Source organism: Stegostoma tigrinum, chromosome 3 (assembly GCF_030684315.1).
Source record: "Stegostoma tigrinum isolate sSteTig4 chromosome 3, sSteTig4.hap1, whole genome shotgun sequence".
Lineage (NCBI taxonomy): Eukaryota > Metazoa > Chordata > Chondrichthyes > Orectolobiformes > Stegostomatidae > Stegostoma > Stegostoma tigrinum.
The window spans coordinates 113,654,010-113,678,824 of NC_081356.1; the positions used below are offsets into that span (position 1 = coordinate 113,654,010).

The 24,815-nt window shown below is 44.5% G+C and overlaps 1 protein-coding gene across 3 annotated transcripts in view; it reads left to right on the forward strand.

Annotated features, from left to right (window-relative positions):
• The first annotated feature begins 4,354 nt into the window (after nucleotides 1-4,354).
• cenpu (centromere protein U) overlaps nucleotides 4,355-24,815 on the forward strand; it is a 60,443-nt gene continuing 39,982 nt past the window's right edge. For 2 of the 3 annotated variants that reach the window (XM_048525861.2, XM_048525889.2), the window contains exons 1-2: nucleotides 4,355-4,609; nucleotides 20,392-20,501. In XM_048525861.2, coding sequence (XP_048381818.2) covers nucleotides 20,430-20,501 — 72 coding nt within the window. In that variant the 5' untranslated portion in view covers nucleotides 4,355-4,609; nucleotides 20,392-20,429. Of the gene's footprint in view, nucleotides 4,610-18,805; nucleotides 19,714-20,391; nucleotides 20,502-24,815 lie in introns of those variants that run through there. The other variant, XM_048525875.2, reaches the window with a different exon arrangement.

Sequence of the window (24,815 nt, forward strand, 5' to 3'; positions counted from 1 at the left end):
TAACCTGTCCAACTTTCCTCCCAGCTATCCACTCCTCCTACCTCAAGTCCCACACCCACGTCCTAACTACCAGCCTCATCCCGCCTCCTTGACCTATCTGACCCCCTGGACTGACCTATCCCCTCCCTAACTCACCACCTACACTCATCTTTACTGACTCCATCCCTGCCTCTTTGACCTGTCTGTCTCCTCTCTACCTATCTTATCCTTTATCCATCTTCTATCCGTCTCCCCCTCTCTCGCTATTTATTTCAAAATTCTCTTGCCCTCCCCCATTTCTGAAGAAGGGTCCAGACCTGAAACATCAGATTTCCCGCTCCTCTGATGCTGCTTGGCCTGCTGTGTTCATCCAGCTCTACACCTTGTTATCTCAGATTCTCCAGCATCGGCAGTTCCCACTATCTCTGACACAATACTCCAGGTGTGTTGTCACCAAGCCCTGTATAATTGCAGCAAGACATCCTAGTTACTGACTGGGAGAGGTTGACTGTAGGTAAAGTGGCAAATGGGAGGTTTTCAAAAGTTAGGGAGAGTTCAGGGGCAGCATGTTCCTGCTAGTGTGAAGGGCAAAGCTGGCAGGAGTAGGGAACATTGCACAACTAGAGATATTGAGGTTCTGGTCAAGAAAAAGGAAACATATGTCAAGTATAGACAGCTGGGATCGAGTGAATCCTTTGAGGAGTGTAGGAAAAAACTTAAGAGGGAAATTAGGAGAGCAAAAAGCAGACATGTGATAGCTTTGGCACATACGGTCAAAGAGAATTAAAAGAGATTCCATAAGCATATTGTAGGGAAAAGTGTAACTAGGGAGACAGTAGGGCCCCTCAAAGATTAATGAGGCCACCTATGTATGGAATCACAAGAGATGAATGATATCCTAAACAAATATTTCACATCAACATTTATTGGAGAAAGACATGGAAGCTAGGGAATAAATTATGTCTTAAAACGTGTCCACATTGCAGAAGAGGAAATGTTGGACGTCTTAAAACTCATAAAGGTAAATAAATCCCGGGACCTGATGAAATGTATCCCAGGACATTGTGGGAAGCTAGAGAAGAAATTGCAGAGTCACTAGCAGTGATAGCCACAGGTAAGGTGCTAGAAGACTAGAGGGTGGATAATGTTTTGCAATTATTTAAGAAAGGCTGCAAGAAAAAGCCAGGGAACAACAGACTGGTGAGCATGATGTCAGTGGTCAGTAAGTTGCTGAAGCGAACACTGACAGACAGGATCTACATGCATTTGGAAAGGCACGGACTGATTAGGGATCATCAGCATGGCTTTGTGCATGGCAAATTGTGTCTCACAAATTTGATTGAGTTTTTTTGAAGAGGTGACCTAAAAGATAGTTGAAGGCAAAGCAGCAGTGTATACATGGATTTCAGCAAAGCCTCCGTCAAAGTTCCACATAGTGGACGGATGGTAAAGTTAGGGGATCCAGGGAGAGCCGATTGGATACAAAATTGATGATAGGAGACAGAGGGTGATGATAGAAGGTGCTGATATAGGGCTGTGTTCAGACTGGAAGCCTGTGACCAGCAGTGTGCCACAAGGATCAGTGCTGGGTCCACTGTTGTTCATCACTGATATAAACAATCTGGATGACAATAGGCACGGTTAATAAGTTTGTGGATTACACCAAAATTGGTTGGTATAGTGGGCAGTAAAGAAAGTTATTTAAGAATACAATGGGATCATGATCAACTGGACCAGTGAGCCCAGAAAAGGCAGGTGAAGTTTAATTTAGATAAATGTAGATAGAGGTGTTGCATTTTGATAAGACAAGGGCAGGACTTACATATTTAATGGTGTGTTGTTGAACAGACGAGCCTCAGGGTGCGGCTGCATAGCTCCTTGAAAGTGGCATCACAGGTAGACAGGGTGGTGAAGAGGCGTTTGGCTGGCTTGGCCTCATTGGTCAGAGTACTGAATATAGGAGGTAGTAATGTCATGTTATAGCGGTACAAGATATTGGCATGGCCATGTTTTGATTGCTGTTTGCAGCTCTGGTCACCCTGCTATAGGAAGGATAGTATTAAATTGGAGAGGGTGCAGAAAAGATTTATAAGAATGTTGCTGAGATTGGAGGGTTTGAGTTATAAGAAGACACTAGATTAGCTGAGACTTCTTTCACTGGAGGCATAGGAGATTGTGGATCTTAAAGAGATTTATAAAATCATGGGGGGCATAGATAGGGGATTAGCCAAGGTTTTTTGCCCAGGGTAGGGAGTGCAAAACTAGAGCGTATAGGTTTTAAGTTAAGCGGGGAAAGATTTAAAAGGGACCTGAGGGGCAACTTTCTTCAAAGTGTGCATGCAATGAGCTGCCAGAAGAAGAGGTAGAGGTGAATACAATCTCAGCATGCATTTTTTTATTCATTAATGGGATGAGGGCATTGCTGGCTAGTCTAGCCTTTATTGCCCATCCCAGATGGAAGTTGAGAGTCAAGCACATTGCTGCAGGTTTGGAGTAGGCCAGACAAGGTAAGGTTAGCAATTTCCTTCCCAAAGGACATTAGTAAACCAGAGATAGTAGGAACTGCTGATGCTGGAGAATCTGAGATAACAAGGTGTAGAGCTGGATTGAACAGAGCATGCCAAGCAGCAACAGAGGAGCAGGAAGGCTGATGTTTCGGGCCTAGACGCTTTTACTGAAGAATTTTCTCAAGAAGGGTGTAGGCCTTGAGTGAAGCATGAATTTAGTTCATCATCCAGTACTTTGTTCCTATTTCTTTGAGGCTAGGAATACTGCAGTGAATAACTCACTTCCTGACTCCCCAAAGCCTGTCCACCATCTACAAAGCACAAGTCAAGAGCACAACACTCAAGAAGCTTGACGCCATTCAGGACAAAGCAGCCCACATGATTGGCACTACATCCAGAGGTATTCACTCCCTCCACCCTGTAGAAGCGATGTGTATTCATTGCAGAAATTCACCAAAGATCCTTAGATAGCACCTTTGAAACTCACAGTACTTCCATCTAGAAGGACAATGGCAGCAGATACATGGGAACACCATGACATGCAAGTTCCCCTCCAAGCCATTCACCATCCTTACTTGGATATATATCACTGTTCCTTCATTGTCGCTGAGTCAAAATCCTGGAATTGTCTCCCTAAGGGCATTGTGGGTCGACAGACAGCACATGGGCGTTAGTGGTTCAAGAAGACAACACTCCACCACCTTCTCAGGAGCAACAAGGGACAGGCAATAAATGTTGGTCTGCCAGCGGTGGCCACAGTCCCATGCCTGAAAAAAAACTGTAATGAACTAACATTAGCTTTTGCAAATGATTTCCTCTTTACATACGTATAGAAACTTTTACAATCAATTCTCACGTTCCCCACAAGCTGAGTCTCATACTCCATTTTCCCCTTCTGAACCAATCCTCTGGTCCTCATTTGTTGACTTCCAAACTGTCCCAAATCCTCAGGCCTATTGATTTTCTTGCCAATTTGTATGCCTCTTTTTTGTATCTAATACAATCTCGACGTTCTCTTGTAAGCCATGGTTTGACGGCTATCCTCATTGCACTCACGTCAGTTTGTGAGGTGGGAAAGCGTAGAAACCAAAGGTGGATAAATTAAACTGAGATACACACACAACTTCAGTTGTTTGTGCAGGTTTTGGGGTTGAATGACGTACAGCTGTGCCTACTGAATACAACTACAACTAAAAACCACAAGAACTGCGGATGCTGTAAATCAGAAACAAAAACATAAGTTGCTGGAAGCTCAGCAGGTGAGGCAGCATTTGTGAAGAAAAGAAATCAGAGTTAACGTTTCAAGTCCGGTGACCTTCCTCAGAGCTGGGTCACTGGACCTGAAACATTAACTCTGATTTTCTTCTTCACAGATGCTGCCAGACCTGCTGAGCTTTTTCAGCAACTTCTGTTTTTGTTCCGGACAACCATAATTAGAACATTGGCTAATTCGGAGCTGGTTATTTTCATGGTTGACAGAACAGAGGGTTCATTTTGACTCGATGAAAAATTGACAGTATCAAAGAAAACTTTGAAGGTTAAAAATTATCAGAACGCACTCTCAAAAGTAGTTGTAACATTAAATAAAACTGACGTATATCTTCAAATGGAGGGAAATGTTTTATTAAACCGAGTCCGCATCAAGCATCCCCAAGGTAAAAAAAATCAAACCACCAAGAAAACCATAACCAGACTTTCTAATCCTCCCCAGCGTACTAGGAGCTTACGCAATGAATTGAGGACCGTCTTCACCGCGACCTCACTTATCAGGAGCAGTACCGACTCCTCCCACACAGCGGGGGGCGCCAGTCACCTCGCTACAGGCGGCCGCGCGTGCGTAGACCTGAATGCATTGACGGTACTAAATAGCAGAGGAGGCGGAGGATGGTTCATGAACAAAACTAATTCAAACTCATTGTAAAAACTCTCTGAAGAGATCATATTGAGTAGCATCTACAATTTTTAAATGATTACATCGTATTCCTTGGTGATACTTTGAACTCTCTTTCACCGGCTGCTGCCCCTTCCCCTGTAGTTTTCTGATGCCCCCTCTCCGCCTGGTCCAGTCCGATCACGACGGCCGTTTGATTTTATTCAGCGGGAAGAACACCGGAGCAAAAGGAGTGAGTGTGAGAGAGAGGGGAAAGAGAGAAACGGAGTGAGTGTGAGAGAGAGGGGAAAGAGAGAAAAGGAGTGAGTGTGAGAGAGAGGGGAAAGAGAGAAAAGGAGTGAGTGTGAGAGAGAGGGGAAAGAGAGAAAAGGAGTGAGTGTGAGAGAAGGGGGAAAGAGAGAAAAGGAGAGTGTGAGAGAAGGGGGAAAGAGAGAAAAGGAGTGAGTGTGAGAGAGAGAGGGGAAAGAGAGAAAAGGAGAGTGTGAGAGAGAGGGGAAAGAGGGAAAAGGAGTGAGTGAGAAAGAGGAAAGAGAGAAATGGTGTGTGAGAAAGAGGAAAGAGAAAAGGAGTGAGTGTGTGAGAGAGGGGAAAGGAGTGAGTGTGAGAGAGAGGGGAAAGAGAGAAAAGGAGTGTGTGAGAAAGAGGAAAGAGAGAAAAGGAGTGTGAGAGAGAGAGGAAAGAGAGAAAAGGAGTGAGTGTGAGAGAGGAAAGAGAGAAAAGGAGTGTGAGAGAGAGAGGAAAGAGAGAAAAGGAGTGAGTGTGAGAGAGAGAGGAAAGAGAGAAAAGGAGAGTGTGAGAGAGAGAGGAAAGAGAGAAAAGGAGTGTGAGAGAGAGAGGAAAGAGAGAAAAGGAGTGAGTGTGAGAGAGGAAAGAGAGAAAAGGAGTGTGAGAGAGAGAGGAAAGAGAGAAAAGGAGTGAGTGTGAGAGAGAGAGGAAAGAGAGAAAAGGAGTGAGTGTGAGAGAGAGAGGAAAGAGAGAAAAGGAGTGAGTGTGAGAGAGAGGGGAAAGAGAGAAAAGGAGTGAGTGTGAGAGAGAGGGGAAAGAGAGAAAAGGAGTGAGTGTGAGAGAAAGGGGAAAGAGAGAAAAGGAGAGTGTGAGAGAGAGAGGAAAGAGAGAAAAGGAGAGTGTGAGAGAGAGAGGAAAGAGAGAAAAGGAGTGAGTGTGAGAGAGAGGAGAAAGAGAGAAAAGGAGTGAGTGTGAGAGAGAGGGGAAAAAGAAAAGGAGTGAGTGTGAGAGAAAGGGGAAAGAGAGAAAAGGAGTGAGTGTGAGAGAGGGGAAAGAGAGAAAAGGAGTGAGTGTGAGCTAGAGGGGAAAGAGAGAAAAGGAGTGAGTGTGAGAGAGAGGGGAAAGAGAGAAAAGGAGTGAGTGTGAGAATGAGGAAAGAGAGAAAAGGAATGAGTGTGAGAAAGGAAAGAGAGAAAAGGAGTGAGTGTGAGAGAGAGGGGAAAGAGACAAAAGGAGTGAGTGTGAGAGAGAGGAAAGAGAGAAAAGGAGAGTGTGAGAGAGAGGGGAAAGAGAAAAGGAGAGTGTGAGAGAGAGGGGAAAGAGAAAAGGAGTGAGTGTGAGAGAGAGGGGAAAGAGAGAAATGGAGTGTGTGAGAGAATGAGGAAAGAGAAAAGGAGTGAGTGAGAGAGGGGGGAAAGAGAGAAAAGGAGTGAGTGAGAGAGAGGGGAAAGAGAGAAAAGGAGTGACTGTGAGAGAGAGGGGAAAGAGAGAAAAGGAGTGAGTGTGAGAGAGGGGGGAAAGAGAGAAAAGGAGTGAGTGTGAGAATGAGGAAAGAGAGAAAAGAATGAGTGTGAGAAAGGAAAGAGAAAAAAGGAGTGAGTGTGAGAGAGAGGGGAAAGAGAGAAAAGGAGTGAGTGTGAGAGAGAGGGGAAAGAGAGAAAAGGAGAGTGAGAGAGAAGGGGAAAGAGAGAAAAGGAGTGAGTGTGAGAGAGAGAGGAAAGAGAGAAAAGGAGAGTGTGAGAGAGAGGGGAAAGAGAGAAAAGGAGAGTGAGAAAGAGGGGAAAGAGAGAAAAGGAGTGAGTGTGAGAGAGAGGGGAAAGAGAGAAATGGAGTGTGAGAGAGAATGAGGAAAGAGAGAAAAGGAGTGAGTGTGAGAAAGGAAAGAGAAAAGGAGTGAGTGTGAGAGAGGGGGGAAAGAGAGAAAAGGAGTGAGTGAGAGAGGGGGGAAAGAGAGAAAAGGAGTGAGTGTGAGAGAGGGGAAATAGAGAAAAGGAGTGAGTGTGAGAAAGAGGAATGAGAAAAGGAGTGAGTGTGAGTAAGAGGAAAGAGAAAAGGAGTGAGTGTGTGAGAGGGGAAAGGAGTGGGTGTGAGAGAGAGAGGAAAGAGAGAAAAGGAGTGAATGTGAGAGAGAGGGGAAAGAGAGAAAAGGAGTGAGTGTGAGAGAGAGGGGAAAGAGAGAAAAGGAGTGAGTGTGAGAGAAGGGGGAAAGAGAGAAAAGGAGAGTGTGATAGAGGGGGGAAAGAGAGAAAAGGAGTGTGTGAGAGAGAAAGGGGAAAGAGAGAAAAGGAGTGAGTGTGAGCTAGAGGGGAAAGAGAGAAAAGGAGTGAGTGTGAGAGAGAGGGGAAAGAGAGAAAAGGAGTGAGTGTGAGAATGAGGAAAGAGAGAAAAGGAATGAGTGTGAGAAAGGAAAGAGAGAAAAGGAGTGAGTGTGAGAGAGAGGGGAAAGAGAGAAAAGGAGTGAGTGTGAGAGAGAGAGGAAAGAGAGAAAAGGAGAGTGTGAGAGAGAGGGGAAAGAGAGAAAAGGAGAGTGTGAGAGAGAGGGGAAAGAGAAAAGGAGTGAGTGTGAGAGAGAGGGGAAAGAGAGAAATGGAGTGTGTGAGAGAATGAGGAAAGAGAAAAGGAGTGAGTGAGAGAGGGGGGAAAGAGAGAAAAGGAGTGAGTGAGAGGGGGGGAAAGAGAGAAAAGGAGTGACTGTGAGAGAGAGGGGAAAGAGAGAAAAGGAGTGAGTGTGAGAGAGAGGGGAAAGAGAAAAGGAGTGAGTGTGAGAATGAGGAAAGAGAGAAAAGAATGAGTGTGAGAAAGGAAAGAGAAAAAAGGAGTGAGTGTGAGAGAGAGGGGAAAGAGAGAAAAGGAGTGAGTGTGAGAGAGAGGGGAAAGAGAGAAAAGGAGAGTGAGAGAGAAGGGGAAAGAGAGAAAAGGAGTGAGTGTGAGAGAGAGAGGAAAGAGAGAAAAGGAGAGTGTGAGAGAGAGGGGAAAGAGAGAAAAGGAGAGTGTGAGAAAGAGGGGAAAGAGAGAAAAGGAGTGAGTGTGAGAGAGAGGGGAAAGAGAGAAATGGAGTGTGTGAGAGAATGAGGAAAGAGAGAAAAGGAGTGAGTGTGTGTGAGAGATGAAAGGAGTGTGTGTGAGAGAGAGGAAAGGAGTGAGTGTGAGAGAGGGGGGAAAGAGAGAAAAGGAGTGAGTGAGAGAGGGGGGAAAGAGAGAAAAGGAGTGAGTGTGAGAGAGAGGAAAGAGAGAAAAGGAGTGAGAGAGAGAGGGGGGAAAGAGAGAAAAGGAGTGAGTGTGAGAGAGAGAGGAAAAAGAAAAGGAGAGTGTGAGAGAGACGAAAGAGAGAAAAGGAGTGAGTGTGAGAAAGAGGAAAGAGAAAAGGAGTGTGTGTGAGAGAGAGGGGAAATAGAGAAAAGGAGTGAGTGTGAGAAAGAGGAAAGAGAAAAGCAGTGAGTGTGAGAAAGAGGAAAGAGAAATGGAGCGAGTGTGAGAAAGAGAAAAGACAGAAAAGGAGTGAGTGTGAGAAAGAGGAAAGAGAGAAAAGGAGTGAGTGAGAAAGAGGAAACAGAGAAATGGAGTGTGAGAAATAGGAAAGAGAAAAGGAGTGTGTGTGTGACAGAGGAAAGGAGTGTGTGTGAGAGATGAAAGGAGTGAGTGTGTGTGAGAGATGAAAGGAGTGAGTGTGTGTGAGAGATGAAAGGAGTGTGTGTGAGAGAGAGGAAAGGAGTGAGTGTGAGAAAGAGGAAAGAGAGAAAAGGAGTGAGTGTGAGAAAGAGGAAAGAGAGAAATGGAGTGAGCGTGAGAGAGAGGGGAAAGAGAGAAAAGGAGTGAGTGTGAGAGAGAGGGGAAAGAGAGAAAAGGAGTGAGTGTGAGAGAGGGGAAAGAGAGAAAAGGAGTGAGTGTGAGAGAGAGAGGAAAGAGAGAAAAGGAGAGTGTGAGAGAGAGGGGACAGAGAGAAAAGGAGAGTGTGAGAGAGAGGGGAAAGAGAGAAAAGGAGTGAGTGTGAGAGAGAGGGGAAATAGAGAAAAGGAGTGAGTGTGAGAAAGAGGAAAGAGAAAAGGAGTGAGTGTGAGAAAGAGGAAAGAGAAAAGGAGTGTGTGTGAGAAAGAGGAGAGAAATGGAGTGTGAGAAAGAGGAAAGAGAAAAGGAGTGAGTGTGTGAGAGAGGGGAAAGGAGTGAGAGAGAGAGAGGAAAGAGAGAAAAGGAGTGAGTGTGAGAATGAGGAAAGAGAGAAAAGGAGTGAGTGTGAGAGAGGGGGGAAAGAGAGAAAAGGAGTGAGTGTGAGAAAGGAAATAGAGAAAAGGAGTGAGTGTGAGAGAGGGGGGAAAGAGAGAAAAGGAGTCAGTGTGAGAGAGGGGGGAAAGAGAGAAAAGGAGTGAGTGTGAGAGAGGGGGGAAAGAAAAGGAGTGAGTGTGCGAGAGGGGGGAAAGAGAAAAGGAGTGAGTGTGAGAGAGAGAGGAAACAGAGAAAAGGAGAGTGTGAGAGAGAGAGGAAACAGAGAAAAGGAGAGTGTGAGAGAGGGGGGAAAGAGAGAAAAGGAGAGTGTGAGAGAGGGGAAAGAGAGAAAAGGAGAGTTTGAAAGAGGGAAAAGGAGTGAGTGAGAAAGAGGAAAGAGAAAAATGGTGTGTGAGAAAGAGAAAAGGAGTGAGTGTGTGAGAGAGGGGAAAGGAGTGAGTGTGAGAGAGAGAGGAAAGAGAGAAAAGGAGTGAGTGTGAGAAAAAGGAAAGAGAGAAAAGGAGTGAGTGTGAGAAAGGAAAGAGAGAAAAGGAGTGAGTGTGAGAGAGGGGGGAAAGAGAGAAAAGGAGTGAGTGTGAGAGAGAGGGGAAAGAGAGAAAAGGAGAGTGTGAGAGAGAGAGGAAAGAGAGAAAAGGAGTGAGTGTGAGAGAGAGGAGAAAGAGAGAAAAGGAGTGAGTGTGAGAGAGAGGGGAAAGAGAAAAGGAGTGAGTGTGAGAGAAAGGGGAAAGAGAGAAAAGGAGTGAGTGTGAGAGAGGGGAAAGAGAGAAAAGGAGTGAGTGTGAGAAAGGAAAGAGAGAAAAGGAGTGAGTGTGAGAAAGGAAAGAGAGAAAAGGAGTGAGTGTGAGAAAGAGGAAAGAGAGAAAAGGAGTGAGTGAGAAAGAGGAAAGAGAGAAATGGAGTGTGAGAAAGAGGAAAGAGAAAAGGAGTGAGTGTGTGAGAGAGGGGAAAGGAGTAGGTGTGAGAGAGAGAGGAAAGAGAGAAAAGCAGTGAGTGTGAGAAAGAGGAAAGAAAGAAAAGGAGTGAGTGTGAGAAAGAGGAAAGAGAAATGGAGTGAGTGTGAGAAAGAGGAAAGAGAGAAAAGGAGTGAGTGTGAGAAAGAGGAAAGAGAGAAATGGAGTGAGCGTGAGAGAGAGGGGAAAGAGAGAAAAGGAGTGAGTGTGAGAGAGAGGGGAAAGAGAGAAAAGGAGTGAGTGTGAGAGAGAGGGGAAAGAGAGAAAAGGAGTGAGTGTGAGAGAGAGAGGAAAGAGAGAAAAGGAGAGTGTGAGAGAGAGGGGACAGAGAGAAAAGGAGAGTGTGAGAGAGAGGGGAAAGAGAGAAAAGGAGTGAGTGTGAGAGAGAGGGGAAATAGAGAAAAGGAGTGAGTGTGAGAAAGAGGAAAGAGAAAAGGAGTGAGTGTGAGAAAGAGGAAAGAGAAAAGGAGTGAGTGTGAGAAAGAGGAAAGAGAAAAGGAGTGTGTGTGAGAAAGAGGAGAGAAATGGAGTGTGAGAAAGAGGAAAGAGAAAAGGAGTGAGTGTGTGAGAGAGGGGAAAGGAGTGAGAGAGAGAGAGGAAAGAGAGAAAAGGAGTGAGTGTGAGAATGAGGAAAGAGAGAAAAGGAGTGAGTGTGAGAGAGGGGGGAAAGAGAGAAAAGGAGTGAGTGTGAGAAAGGAAATAGAGAAAAGGAGTGAGTGTGAGAGAGGGGGGAAAGAGAGAAAAGGAGTGAGTGTGAGAGAGGGGGGAAAGAGAGAAAAGGAGTGAGTGTGAGAGAGGGGGGAAAGAAAAGGAGTGAGTGTGCGAGAGGGGGGAAAGAGAAAAGGAGTGAGTGTGAGAGAGAGAGGAAACAGAGAAAAGGAGAGTGTGAGAGAGAGAGGAAACAGAGAAAAGGAGAGTGTGAGAGAGGGGGGAAAGAGAGAAAAGGAGAGTGTGAGAGAGGGGAAAGAGAGAAAAGGAGAGTTTGAACGAGGGAAAAGGAGTGAGTGAGAAAGAGGAAAGAGAAAAATGGTGTGTGAGAAAGAGAAAAGAGAAAAGGAGTGAGTGTGTGAGAGAGGGGAAAGGAGTGAGTGTGAGAGAGAGAGGAAAGAGAGAAAAGGAGTGAGTGTGAGAAAAAGGAAAGAGAAAAGGAGTGAGTGTGAGAAAGGAAAGAGAGAAAAGGAGTGAGTGTGAGAGAGGGGGGAAAGAGAGAAAAGGAGTGAGTGTGAGAGAGAGGGGAAAGAGAGAAAAGGAGAGTGTGAGAGAGAGAGGAAAGAGAGAAAAGGAGTGAGTGTGAGAGAGAGGAGAAAGAGAGAAAAGGAGTGAGTGTGAGAGAGAGGGGAAAGAGAAAAGGAGTGAGTGTGAGAGAAAGGGGAAAGAGAGAAAAGGAGTGAGTGTGAGAGAGGGGAAAGAGAGAAAAGGAGTGAGTGTGAGAAAGGAAAGAGAGAAAAGGAGTGAGTGTGAGAAAGAGGAAAGAGAGAAAAGGAGTGAGTGAGAAAGAGGAAAGAGAGAAATGGAGTGTGAGAAAGAGGAAAGAGAAAAGGAGTGAGTGTGTGAGAGAGGGGAAAGGAGTAGGTGTGAGAGAGAGAGGAAAGAGAGAAAAGCAGTGAGTGTGAGAAAGAGGAAAGAAAGAAAAGGAGTGAGTGTGAGAAAGAGGAAAGAGAAATGGAGTGAGTGTGAGAAAGAGGAAAGAGAGAAAAGGAGTGAGTGTGAGAAAGAGGAAAGAGAGAAATGGAGTGAGCGTGAGAGAGAGGGGAAAGAGAGAAAAGGAGTGAGTGTGAGAGAGAGGGGAAAGAGAGAAAAGGAGTGAGTGTGAGAGAGAGGGGAAAGAGAGAAAAGGAGTGAGTGTGAGAGAGAGAGGAAAGAGAGAAAAGGAGAGTGTGAGAGAGAGGGGACAGAGAGAAAAGGAGAGTGTGAGAGAGAGGGGAAAGAGAGAAAAGGAGTGAGTGTGAGAGAGAGGGGAAATAGAGAAAAGGAGTGAGTGTGAGAAAGAGGAAAGAGAAAAGGAGTGAGTGTGAGAAAGAGGAAAGAGAAAAGGAGTGTGTGTGAGAAAGAGGAGAGAAATGGAGTGTGAGAAAGAGGAAAGAGAAAAGGAGTGAGTGTGTGAGAGAGGGGAAAGGAGTGAGAGAGAGAGAGGAAAGAGAGAAAAGGAGTGAGTGTGAGAATGAGGAAAGAGAGAAAAGGAGTGAGTGTGAGAGAGGGGGGAAAGAGAGAAAAGGAGTGAGTGTGAGAAAGGAAATAGAGAAAAGGAGTGAGTGTGAGAGAGGGGGGAAAGAGAGAAAAGGAGTGAGTGTGAGAGAGGGGGGAAAGAGAGAAAAGGAGTGAGTGTGAGAGAGGGGGGAAAGAAAAGGAGTGAGTGTGCGAGAGGGGGGAAAGAGAAAAGGAGTGAGTGTGAGAGAGAGAGGAAACAGAGAAAAGGAGAGTGTGAGAGAGAGAGGAAACAGAGAAAAGGAGAGTGTGAGAGAGGGGGGAAAGAGAGAAAAGGAGAGTGTGAGAGAGGGGAAAGAGAGAAAAGGAGAGTTTGAACGAGGGAAAAGGAGTGAGTGAGAAAGAGGAAAGAGAAAAATGGTGTGTGAGAAAGAGAAAAGAGAAAAGGAGTGAGTGTGTGAGAGAGGGGAAAGGAGTGAGTGTGAGAGAGAGAGGAAAGAGAGAAAAGGAGTGAGTGTGAGAAAAAGGAAAGAGAGAAAAGGAGTGAGTGTGAGAAAGGAAAGAGAGAAAAGGAGTGAGTGTGAGAGAGGGGGGAAAGAGAGAAAAGGAGTGAGTGTGAGAGAGAGGGGAAAGAGAGAAAAGGAGAGTGTGAGAGAGAGAGGAAAGAGAGAAAAGGAGTGAGTGTGAGAGAGAGGAGAAAGAGAGAAAAGGAGTGAGTGTGAGAGAGAGGGGAAAGAGAAAAGGAGTGAGTGTGAGAGAAAGGGGAAAGAGAGAAAAGGAGTGAGTGTGAGAGAGGGGAAAGAGAGAAAAGGAGTGAGTGTGAGAAAGGAAAGAGAGAAAAGGAGTGAGTGTGAGAAAGAGGAAAGAGAGAAAAGGAGTGAGTGAGAAAGAGGAAAGAGAGAAATGGAGTGTGAGAAAGAGGAAAGAGAAAAGGAGTGAGTGTGTGAGAGAGGGGAAAGGAGTAGGTGTGAGAGAGAGAGGAAAGAGAGAAAAGCAGTGAGTGTGAGAAAGAGGAAAGAAAGAAAAGGAGTGAGTGTGAGAAAGAGGAAAGAGAAATGGAGTGAGTGTGAGAAAGAGGAAAGAGAGAAAAGGAGTGAGTGAGAAAGAGGAAAGAGAAATGGAGTGTGGGAAAGAGAAAAGGAGTGTGTGTGTGACAGAGGAAAGGAGTGTGTGTGAGAGATGAAAGGAGTGAGTGTGTGTGAGAGATGAAAGGAGTGAGTGTGTGAGAGGAAAGGAGTGAGTGTGAGAGAGAGGAAAGGAGTGAGTGTGTGAGAGAGAGAGGAAAGAGAGAAAACGAGTGAGTGTGAGAAAGAGGAAAGAGAGAAAAGGAGTGAGTGAGAGAAAGAGGAAAGAGAGAAATGGAGTGTGAGAAAGAGGAAAGAGAAAAGGAGTGAGTGTGTGAGAGAGGGGAAAGGAGTGGGTGTGAGAGAGAGAGAGGAAAGAGAGAAAAGCAGTGAGTGTGAGAAAGAGGAAAGAAAGAAAAGGAGTGAGTGAGAAAGAGGAAAGAGAAATGGAGTGTGGGAAAGAGGAAAGAGAAAAGGAGTGTGTGTGTGACAGAGGAAAGGAGTGTGTGTGAGAGATGAAAGGAGTGAGTGTGTGTGAGAGATGAAAGGAGTGAGTGTGTGTGAGAGATGAAAGGAGTGAGTGTGTGTGAGAGAGGAAAGGAGTGTTTGTGAGAGAGAGGAAAGGAGTTTGTGAGAGAGAGGAAAGGAGTGAGTGTGTGAGAGAGAGGAAAGGAGTGAGTGTGTGAGAGAGAGGAAAGGAGTGAGTGTGAGAAAGAGGAAAGAGAGAAAAGGAGTGAGTGTGAGAAAGAGGAAAGAGAGAAATGGAGTGAGTGTGAGAAAGAGGAAAGAGAAAAGGAGTGAGTGTGTGAGAGGGGAAAGGAGTGAGTGTGTGAGAGGAAAGGAGTGAGTGTGAGAGAGGGGAAAGAGAGAAAAGGAGTGAGTGTGAGAAAGGAAAGAGAGAAAAGGAGTGAGTGTGAGAAAGAGGAAAGAGAGAAAAGGAGTGAGTGAGAAAGAGGAAAGAGAGAAATGGAGTGTGAGAAAGAGGAAAGAGAAAAGGAGTGAGTGTGTGAGAGAGGGGAAAGGAGTGGGTGTGAGAGAGAGAGAGGAAAGAGAGAAAAGCAGTGAGTGTGAGAAAGAGGAAAGAAAGAAAAGGAGTGAGTGTGAGAAAGAGGAAAGAGAAATGGAGTGAGTGTGAGAAAGAGGAAAGAGAGAAAAGGAGTGAGTGAGAAAGAGGAAAGAGAAATGGAGTGTGGTAAAGAGGAAAGAGAAAAGGAGTGTGTGTGTGACAGAGGAAAGGAGTGTGTGTGAGAGAGAGGAAAGGAGTGAGTGTGTGAGAGAGAGGAAAGGAGTGAGTGTGTGAGAGAGAGGAAAGGAGTGAGTGTGAGAAAGAGGAAAGAGAGAAAAGGAGTGAGTGTGAGAAAGAGGAAAGAGAGAAATGGAGTGAGTGTGAGAAAGAGGAAAGAGAAAAGGAGTGAGTGTGTGAGAGGGGAAAGGAGTGAGTGTGTGAGAGGAAAGGAGTGAGTGTGAGAGAGAGGAAAGAAGTGAGTGTGTGAGAGAGAGAGGAAAGAGAGAAAAGGAGTGAGTGTGAGAAAGAGGAAAGAGAGAAAAGGAGTGAGTGAGAGAAAGAGGAAAGAGAAATGGAGTGTGGGAAAGAGGAAAGAGAAAAGGAGTGTGTGTGTGACAGAGGAAAGGAGTGTGTGTGAGAGATGAAAGGAGTGAGTGTGTGTGAGAGATGAAAGGAGTGAGTGTGTGTGAGAGATGAAAGGAGTGTTTGTGAGAGAGAGGAAAGGAGTGAGTGTGAGAAAGAGGAAAGAGAGAAAAGGAGTGAGTGTGAGAAAGAGGAAAGAGAGAAATGGAGTCAGTGTGAGAAAGAGGAAAGAGAAAAGGAGTGAGTGTGTGAGAGGGGAAAGGAGTGAGTGTGTGAGAGGAAAGGAGTGAGTGTGAGAGAGGGGAAAGAGAGAAAAGGAGTGAGTGTGAGAAAGGAAAGAGAGAAAAGGAGTGAGTGTGAGAAAGAGGAAAGAGAGAAAAGGAGTGAGTGAGAAAGAGGAAAGAGAGAAATGGAGTGTGAGAAAGAGGAAAGAGAAAAGGAGTGAGTGTGTGAGAGAGGGGAAAGGAGTGGGTGTGAGAGAGAGAGAGGAAAGAGAGAAAAGCAGTGAGTGTGAGAAAGAGGAAAGAAAGAAAAGGAGTGAGTGTGAGAAAGAGGAAAGAGAAATGGAGTGAGTGTGAGAAAGAGGAAAGAGAGAAAAGGAGTGAGTGAGAAAGAGGAAAGAGAAATGGAGTGTGGTAAAGAGGAAAGAGAAAAGGAGTGTGTGTGTGACAGAGGAAAGGAGTGTGTGTGAGAGATGAAAGGAGTGAGTGTGTGTGAGAGATGAAAGGAGTGTTTGTGAGAGAGAGGAAAGGAGTGAGTGTGTGAGAGAGAGGAAAGGAGTGAGTGTGAGAAAGAGGAAAGAGAGAAAAGGAGTGAGTGTGAGAAAGAGGAAAGAGAGAAATGGAGTGAGTGTGAGAAAGAGGAAAGAGAAAAGGAGTGAGTGTGTGAGAGGGGAAAGGAGTGAGTGTGTGAGAGGAAAGGAGTGAGTGTGAGAGAGAGGAAAGGAGTGAGTGTGTGAGAGAGAGGAAAGAGAGAAAAGGAGTGAGTGTGAGAAAGAGGAAAGAGAGAAAAGGAGTGAGTGAGAGAAAGAGGAAAGAGAAATGGAGTGTGAGAATGAGGAAAGAGAAAAGGAGTGAGTGGGTGAGAGAGGGGAAAGGAGTGGGTGTGAGAGAGAGAGAGAGAGGAAAGAGAAAAGCAGTGAGTGTGAGAAAGAGGAAAGAAAGAAAAGGAGTGAGTGAGAAAGAGGAAAGAGAAATGGAGTGTGGGAAAGAGGAAAGAGAAAAGGAGTGTGTGTGTGACAGAGGAAAGGAGTGTGTGTGAGAGATGAAAGGAGTGAGTGTGTGTGAGAGATGAAAGGAGTGTTTGTGAGAGAGAGGAAAGGAGTGAGTGTGTGAGAGAGAGGAAAGGAGTGAGTGTAAGAAAGAGGAAAGAGAGAAAAGGAGTGAGTGTGAGAAAGAGGAAAGAGAGAAATGGAGTGAGTGAGAAAGAGGAAAGAGAAAAGGAGTGAGTGTGTGAGAGGGGAAAGGAGTGAGTGTGTGAGAGGGGAAAGAGAGAAAAGGAGTGAGTGTGAGAAAGAGGAAAGAGAGAAAAGGAGTGAGTGAGAAAGAGGAAAGAGAAATGGAGTGTGAGAAAGAGGAAAGAGAAAAGGAGTGAGTGTGTGAGAGAGGGGAAAGGAGTGAGTGTGTGAGAGAGAGAGAGGAAAGAGAGAAAAGCAGTGAGTGTGAGAAAGAAGAAAGAATGAAAAGGAGTGAGTGTGAGAAAGAGGAAAGAGAAATGGAGTGAGTGTGAGAAAGAGGAAAGAGAGAAAAGGAGTGAGTGAGAAAGAGGTAAGAGAAATGGAGTGTGGGAAAGAGGAAAGAGAAAAGGAGTGTGTGTGTGACAGAGGAAAGGAGTGTGTGTGAGAGATGAAAGGAGTGAGTGTGTGTGAGAGATGAAAGGAGTGAGTGTGTGTGAGAGATGAAAGGAGTGTTTGTGAGAGAGAGGAAAGGAGTGAGTGTGTGAGAGAGAGGAAAGGAGTGAGTGTGAGAAAGAGGAAAGAGAGAAAAGGAGTGAGTGTGAGAAAGAGGAAAGAGAGAAATGGAGTGAGTGTGAGAAAGAGGAAAGAGAAAAGGAGTGAGTGTGTGAGAGGAAAGGAGTGAGTGTGAGAGAGAGGAAAGGAGTGAGTGTGTGAGAGGGGAAAGGAGTGGGTGTGAGAGAGAGAGAGGAAAGAGAGAAAAGCAGTGAGTGTGAGAAAGGAAAGAAAGAAAAGGAGTGAGTTTGAGAAAGAGGAAAGAAATGGAGTGAGTGTGAGAAAGAGGAAAGAGAGAAAAGGAGTGAGTGAGAAAGAGGAAAGAGAAATGGAGTGTGGGAAAGAGGAAAGAGAAAAGGAGTGTGTGTGTGACAGAGGAAAGGAGTGTGTGTGAGAGATGAAAGGAGTGAGTGTGTGTGAGAGATGAAAGGAGTGAGTGTGTGTGAGAGATGAAAGGAGTGTTTGTGAGAGAGAGGAAAGGAGTGAGTGTGAGAAAGAGGAAAGAGAGAAAAGGAGTGAGTGTGAGAAAGCGGAAAGAGAAATGGAGTGAGTGAGAGAAAGAGGAAAGAGAGAAATGGAGTGAGTGTGAGAAAGAGGAAAGAGAAAAGGAGTGAGTGTGTGAGAGGGGAAAGGAGTGAGTGTGTGAGAGTGAAGGAGTGAGTGTGAGAGAGGGGAAAATGAGAAAAGGAGTGAGTGTGAGAAAGGAAAGAGAGAAAAGGAGTGAGTGTGAGAAAGAGGAAAGAGAGAAAAGGAGTGAGTGAGAAAGAGGAAAGAGAGAAATGGAGTGTGAGAAAGAGGAAAGAGAAAAGGAGTGAGTGTGTGAGAGAGGGGAAAGGAGTGGGTGTGAGAGAGAGAGAGGAAAGAGAGAAAAGTAGTGAGTGTGAGAAAGAGGAAAGAAAGAAAAGGAGTGAGTGTGAGAAAGAGGAAAGAGAAATGGAGTGAGTGTGAGAAAGAGGAAAGAGAGAAAAGGAGTGAGTGAGAAAGAGGAAAGAGAAATGGAGTGTGGTAAAGAGGAAAGAGAAAAGGAGTGTGTGTGTGACAGAGGAAAGGAGTGTGTGTGAGAGATGAAAGGAGTGAGTGTGTGTGAGAGATGAAAGGAGTGAGTGTGTGTGAGAGATGAAAGGAGTGTTTGTGAGAGAGAGGAAAGGAGTGAGTGTGTGAGAGAGAGGAAAGGAGTGAGTGTGAGAAAGAGGAAAGAGAGAAAAGGAGTGAGTGTGAGAAAGAGGAAAGAGAGAAATGGAGTGAGTGTGAGAAAGAGGAAAGAGAAAAGGAGTGAGTGTGTGAGAGGAAAGGAGTGAGTGTGAGAGAGAGGAAAGGAGTGAGTGTGTGAGAGAGAGAGGAAAGAGAGAAAAGGAGTGAGTGTGAGAAAGAGGAAAGAGAGAAAAGGAGTGAGTGAGAGAAAGAGGAAAGAGAAATGGAGTGTGAGAAAGAGGAAAGAGAAAAGGGGTGAGAGAGGGGAAAGGAGTGGGTGTGAGAGAGAGAGAGAGATGAAAGAGAAAAGCAGTGAGTGTGAGAAAGAGGAAAGAAAGAAAAGGAGTGAGTGAGAAAGAGGAAAGAGAAATGGAGTGTGGGAAAGAGGAAAGAGAAAAGGAGTGTGTGTGTGACAGTGGAAAGGAGTGTGTGTGAGAGATGAAAGGAGTGAGTGTGTGTGAGAGATGAAAGGAGTGAGTGTGTGTGAGAGATGAAAGGAGTGTTTGTGAGAGAGAGGAAAGGAGTGAGTGTGAGAAAGAGGAAAGAGAGAAAAGGAGTGAGTGTGAGAAAGAGGAAAGAGAGAAATGGAGTGAGTGTGAGAAAGAGGAAAGAGAAAAGGAGTGAGTGTGTGAGAGAGGAAAGGAGTGAGTGTGTGAGAGAGAGAGGAAAGAGAGAAAAAGAGTGAGTGTGAGAAAGAGGAAAGAGAGAAAAGGAGTGAGTGAGAGTAAGAGGAAAGAGAAATGGAGTGAGTGTGAGAAAGAGGAAAGGAGTGAGTGTGTGAGAGAGAGGAAAGGAGTGAGTGTGTGAGAGAGAAGAGGAGTGAGTGTGAGAAAGTGGAAAGAGAAATGGAGTGAGTGTGAGAAAGTGGAAAGAGAGAAATGGAGTGTGAGAAAGAGGAAAGAGAAAAGGAGTGATTGTGTGAGAGGAAAGGAGTGAGTGTGAGAAAGGAAAGGAGTGAGTGTGTGAGAAAGTGGAAAGAGAAATGGAGTCAGTGTGAGAAAGAGGAAAGAGAGAAAAGGAGTGTGAAAAAGAGGAAAGAGAAAAGGAGAGATTGTGTGAGAGAGGAAAGGAGTGAGTGTGTGAGAGAGAGGAAGGGAGTGAGTGTGTGAGAGAGAGGAAGGGAGTGAGTGTGAGAGAGAGAGGAAGGGAGTGAGTGTGAGAGAGAGAGGAAAGAGAGAAAAGGAGCGAGTGTGAGAGAGAGGAAAGAGGGAAAAGGAGCGAGTGTGAGAGTGGAAAGAGGGAAAAGGAGCGAGTGTGAGCGAGAGGAAGGAGGGAAAAGGAGCGTGTGTGAACGAGAGGAAAGAGGGAAAAGGAGCGAGTGTGTGAGAGAGGAAAGAGGGAAAAGGAGCGAGTGTGTGAGAGAGGAAAGAGGGAAAAGGAGCGAGTGTGAGCGAGAGGAAGGAGGGAAAAGGAGCGTGTGTGAACGAGAGGAAAGAGGGAAAAGGAGCGAGTGTGAGCGAGAGGAAAGGGGGAAAAGGAGCGAGTGTGTGAGAGAGGAAAGAGGGAAAAGGAGCGAGTGTGAGCGAGAGGAAAGAGGGAAAAGGAGCGAGTGTGAGCGAGAGGAAAGGGGGAAAAGGAGCGTGTGTGAGCGAGAAAAGAGGGAAAAGGAGTGAGTGTGAGCGAGAGGAAAGAGGGAAAAGGAGCGAGTGTGTGAGAGAGGAAAGAGGGAAAAGGAGCGAGTGTGAGCGAGAGGAAGGAGGGAAAAGGAGCGAGTATGAACGAGAGGAAAGAGGGAAAAGGAGCGAGTGTGAGCGAGAGGAAAGAGGGAAAAGGAGCGCTTGTGAGAGAGGAAAGCAGTGAGTGTGAGAGAAAGAGGGAAAGAAAGCAAGTGTGAAAGAGAGAGACAGAGCGGGCGAGAAAGGAGCGACAGTGAGAGAGAGAATGGGCGAGAAAGGAGCTACTGAGAGAGAGACAGAAAGGAGCGACTGTGTAAGAGAGAGAGAAAGAGACAGTTGGAATTAGTTTAGTTTCCGTTCTATATGACTGAATGTGAGAGGGATGGAGGTGAGTGAGTGATTGAGGGAGGCAATGAGTGAAAATAAGATAAAGTAAGTGAGTGAAAGAGGGATAGAAACAGAGTGAGTGAGCGAGAAAGGAAAAATGGGACAGATAGACAGAAGGGAAAGGAGGTAAGAAAGAGAATGAGAGAGATACAAATCAGGGTACAGGATGATAGAGGGAAAACTAAGGAGAGAGTGAGAAAGGAAGACAGACAAAGAACAAGTGAATGAGAAAGGTGGAGAAAAACGAGAGATAGTGAGAGGAAACACTGGGGAGAGAAACAAAACAAAGAGTGAGAATGGACAGCTGGCCTTGGCCTTCAGAGGGACTGTGGGGACAGAAGTAGACCATTTAGCCCATCAAATGTGCTCTGCCATTCAATGAGATTGTGACTGATCTGATAATACCCAACTCAATCTTCCTGTCTTAACCACAACCCTTGATTTCCTTACTGATTTAAAAATTTGTCTATCTCAACCTTAAGTATGTTTAACAACAGAGCCATAGTTGTCTCGAGTTTGTGTGGCTTATGTATGTTCTTGAAATAATTTTATTTGGGTTATTTTGCATGTCATCTCTTATTGGATCTTGTGTAATAAGCACTATTTTAAGAAAAGCTGCATCTAATTTGCTACATAATGACCTCATTTTACCTCATCTTTGCCGTTTACAATTTTTTAGATTCTTAACCTGTTGTGACACATCTGAGGAAAGCAATAATGAGAAAAAGTAAAAGTGCTTCTACCTTAAAAGGGTCTAATTTACTGGTGCATCAAAACACAAGACTGAAGGTACTTCCGACATGTAGCTGTTTATTTTAATGTGATACCATGCTGCCTTTGATAATAACATATACAACAGAAGTAGGAGAAGACCATGCAACCTGTCTGCCATTCTGTATGGTCACTGATTCAATTTACTCCCTGTATCCCTTCATTTCTGAAAGAACAATAATCTTAAGGTATTCAAATAGCCTCCCAATCCTCTGTGTAATATAGAATCTCAAAGAGTCACAAATGTTATGATTGAAGAAATATCACTTTGTGTCAGTTCTAAATAAACACCCTGAGACACTATCCCTGTATTGTAGATACCCCACCTAAGGGAAAGAACTGTTCAGTTGTCAAGCCTCTGATTGGTCTTGAATGCTTGAATTAGAGCATCTCTCATCTTTCTAAACTCAACCAGTCACAGTCCGTCAATTTGAAAATACTCCTTTTATTCCTACTTTCTGCTTCCTGCCCATTGACCAATCACCTGTCCATGCTAATATATCACCCCAATCCCAAGAGCCTTTATTTTGTTGATTTAAGCTTTTGTGTGGAATATCACTGAATGCCTTTTGGAAATCCAAGTAAGCCACATTTACTTGTTCTCCAATACTTGCAAGACTACTTTCATCTTAAAAAAAAGTTCTAAATTTATCAAGCTGGATTTCCTTTGTGTAAAATCATTTTGATGTGTTCTAATCATGCTATGCTTTTCCAAGTGCATTGTTAGAACTTCTGTAAAAGTAAATACCTGCACATTACTACTGATAGCTATTATGCTAATTGGCCTGGATTCCTGTTTTCTCTTTGATGATACAGATCTCTGATTTATTTCTTGATATTATTTACAGCAGTGCTAATGTACATTTTGCGATGATGTGGGGAAATATGAGGTTATGCACTTTGGAAAGAAGAATAGAGGAGCTGAATATTATTTTAAATGGAGAAAGACTGCAGAAAGCTGCATCACAGAGGGTTTTGGGAGACTTTGTGTGTAAATCACAAAAAAAATCTATTGTACAAGTTCAGGATATATCGGGGAAGGCAAATGGAATGATGACCTTTATTTAACATGGAATGGAGTACAATATTGTGGAGGTCTTGCTAACATTAAATAGCACACTTATTGTACTAAAGCCAAAATACAGTAAAAATTGGATTGTTAAAAAAAATTTTGAGCCCCTTATCTTAGGAAAAATATACTCGTGTTGGAGGCGGTCCAAAAGTTGATACCAAGTAAGGAGGAAAGCTTGAGGCTTCATAATGCCAGGGACTCGGGTTCAATTCCACCTACAGGTGAATGTCTGTTTTGAAATTGTTTGTTCTCCTTGTGTCTGTGTGGGTTTCCTTGGGATGCTGTGCTTTCCTCCCACAAACCAAGTATGTATAGGATTGGCCATTGCTAAATTGCCCATAGCATCCAGGCTCGGTAGATTAGCCTTGGGAAATACAGGGTAACAGGGATGGGATGGGGGGATGGTTCTGGATAGGATGCTGTTTGGAGAGTTAGTGTGGACAAGGTGGCATGCTTCCACGCTGTAGGGATTCTATGACAATTGGGCCTGTATTCATTGGTGCCTAGAAGAGCAATTGCACTTTGGAAATAAGTATGCAGGCATGGACTATTTTCTAAACGGCGAGAAAATTCGTAAAGCTGAAGTACAAAGGGATCTGGGAGTGCTAGTCTAGGATTCTCTAATACTTAACTTGCAGGTTGAGTCTGTGATTAAGAAAGCGAATGTAATGTTGTCACTTATCTCAAGAGGATTGAAAAATAAAAACAGCGATGTGCTTCTGAGACTTTATAAAGCTCTAGTTAGGCCCCATTTAGAATACTGTGTCCAATTTTGGGCCCCACACCTCAGGAAGGACATACTGGCCCTGGAGTGTGTCCAGCGGAGATTCACAGGGATGATCCCTGGAATGGTAAGTTTAACAGAAGATGAACAGCTGAGGATCCTGGGATTGTATTCATTAGAGTTTAGAGGGTTGAGGGGAGATCTGATAGAAACATACAAGGTAATGCATGACTTAGGAAGGGTGGATGCTGGGAGGTTGTTTCCATTAGGTGGGGAGACTAGGACCCATGGGCACAGCCTTAGAATTAGAGGGGGTAAATTTAGAACGGAACTGAGGAGACAATTCTTCAGCCAGAGAGTGGTGGGCCTGTGGAATTCATTGCCATGGAGCGCAGTGGAGGCTGGGACGTTAAATGTCTTCAAGGCAGAGATTGATAAATTCTTGATCTCACAAGGAATTAAGGGCTACGGGGAGAGTGAGGGCAAGTGGAGTTGAAATGCCCATCAGCTATGAATAAATGGCAGAGTGGACTTGGTGGGCCAAATGGCCTTACTTCCACTCCTATGTCTTATAGTCTTATGGTCTAAGATTGAGAGGTGACCTGTCGAAACATGTAAGATTCTTTGATGATTTGATTGAGTAGATGCAGACAAGTTGTTTCCCCAGGTGGGAGAATCTAGGAACAGAGGGCATCGTCTCAGAATAAACAGTCACCCTTTAAGACAGAAACGAGGAAAGATTTCTACTGAGATGGTAGTGAACCTGTGGAATTCTTTACTGCAGAGGACTCTAAGGATTGTGCTATGAAGTATATTCAAGGCTGAATAAATTTTAATCTGTAAGGGAATCGGGGGTTATGAGGAAAAGGCAGGAGAATGGAGTTGAGAATGATCAGATCAATAAATTGTCTCATTGAATGCTGGAGCAGATTCGATGGGTCAAATTACCCCCTTCTGCTCCTACATCTTGTGGTCTTATCAAATATTATAATTATCTCTATTTTAATAGTAAGATACCTCGAAGTTAAGTATGAATTATGGATTTTATGTAGTGATCTAACTGTTCATTGCTGCTTTTGCTGGTTACTCATGATTGATTCTGATACGGAGTTTAAATTTAACTAAATTTCAGGGGTTCAAAATAAGCTTGAAAGTCAATTTCGTCTACAGATAAGTTTAAGGCTAAAAGTTTTTTTTTAAGAAATTGGAAAGACCTGTGCCTGGAGTGAAACATTAATATACACATTAGAAGTAGAAGGCAAATCTGTACTTTCGTGTATCATAATGTAAATACAAACTTATCATTTTCAAGCCTCTTTTGTGTAAAACTTATCTAGTCTACATGTATGGGGGAGAAAGCAATTTTAATGAGTTTTTGAAATGTTAACATCTTGAAAATAATGACAATAGCAGCACCTCTTCAAAAAAGAAATACTGATGATTATATAAGAATGGACAAAAAAGCTGAACATCAGAGATGACGTGCGAGTGACTGCCCTTGACATCAAGGCAGCATTTGATCAATACTGCAACATTAGAATTGCTGAGGATCAGTAGAAAATTCTTTGTTGGATGAAGTTGTACCTATCACAACAGAAAGTAGTTGTGCTGGTTGGAGGTCAGACATCTCAGCTTCATGCATCAGTGCAGGAGTTCCTCAGGCTAGCCACTTGCAGATGTTTAATCAATGACCTTTCCTCCATCATAATGACAGAGTGGCGAAGTGCAATCACCGACAAACTAATGTTCAGCACCACTTGTGATTTGTTAAATACTGAGCAGTCCATATTTAAATGCTGTAAAATCTGGGTAATGTCCAGTCTGATGCTGTCAAGAGGTAAGTAATATTTATGCCACACAGGTGCCGTGCAATGACCATCTCTAACAAGGTGGAATCCAACCTTGGCCCCTTGACAATAGCCTGTCCACTATCTACAAGGCACAAGTCAGCACAGTGATGGAATACTCTCCGCTTGCCTAGCTGAGTTGCACTCCAACAACTCTGAAGAAGCTTATTACCATCCAAGACACACCTGCCTGCTGATCGGCAACTCATCCAAAATAATCTCACTCTCTCCATCTATAAGATATGGGTAGCATGGAGGCTCAGAGGTTAGCACTGCTGTCTCAGAGCACTAGCAATCTGGGTTCGATTCCACCCTTGGATGACTGACTGTGTGGAGTTTGCATGTTCTCCCATGTCTGCAGGGGTTTCTACCGGGTGCCCCAGTTTCCTCCCACAGTCCAAAGATGTGCAAGCTAGGTGGATTGGCCGTGCTTAATTGTCCGTAGTGTTCAGGGATGTGTTGATTAGATGGGTTACAGGGGGATGGGTCTGGGTGGGATGCTGAGAGGTTTGGTGTGGACTTGCTGGCCGAAGGGCCTGTTTCCACACTGTAGGAATTCTATGATCTATGCACTGCAAAATTCACCAAACTGTTTAGACAGCACCATCCAAACCCATTACTACTACCATCTAGAAGGACAAGGGCGGCAAACACAATGAAACAACTTCATGCGCAAATTCCTTTCCAAC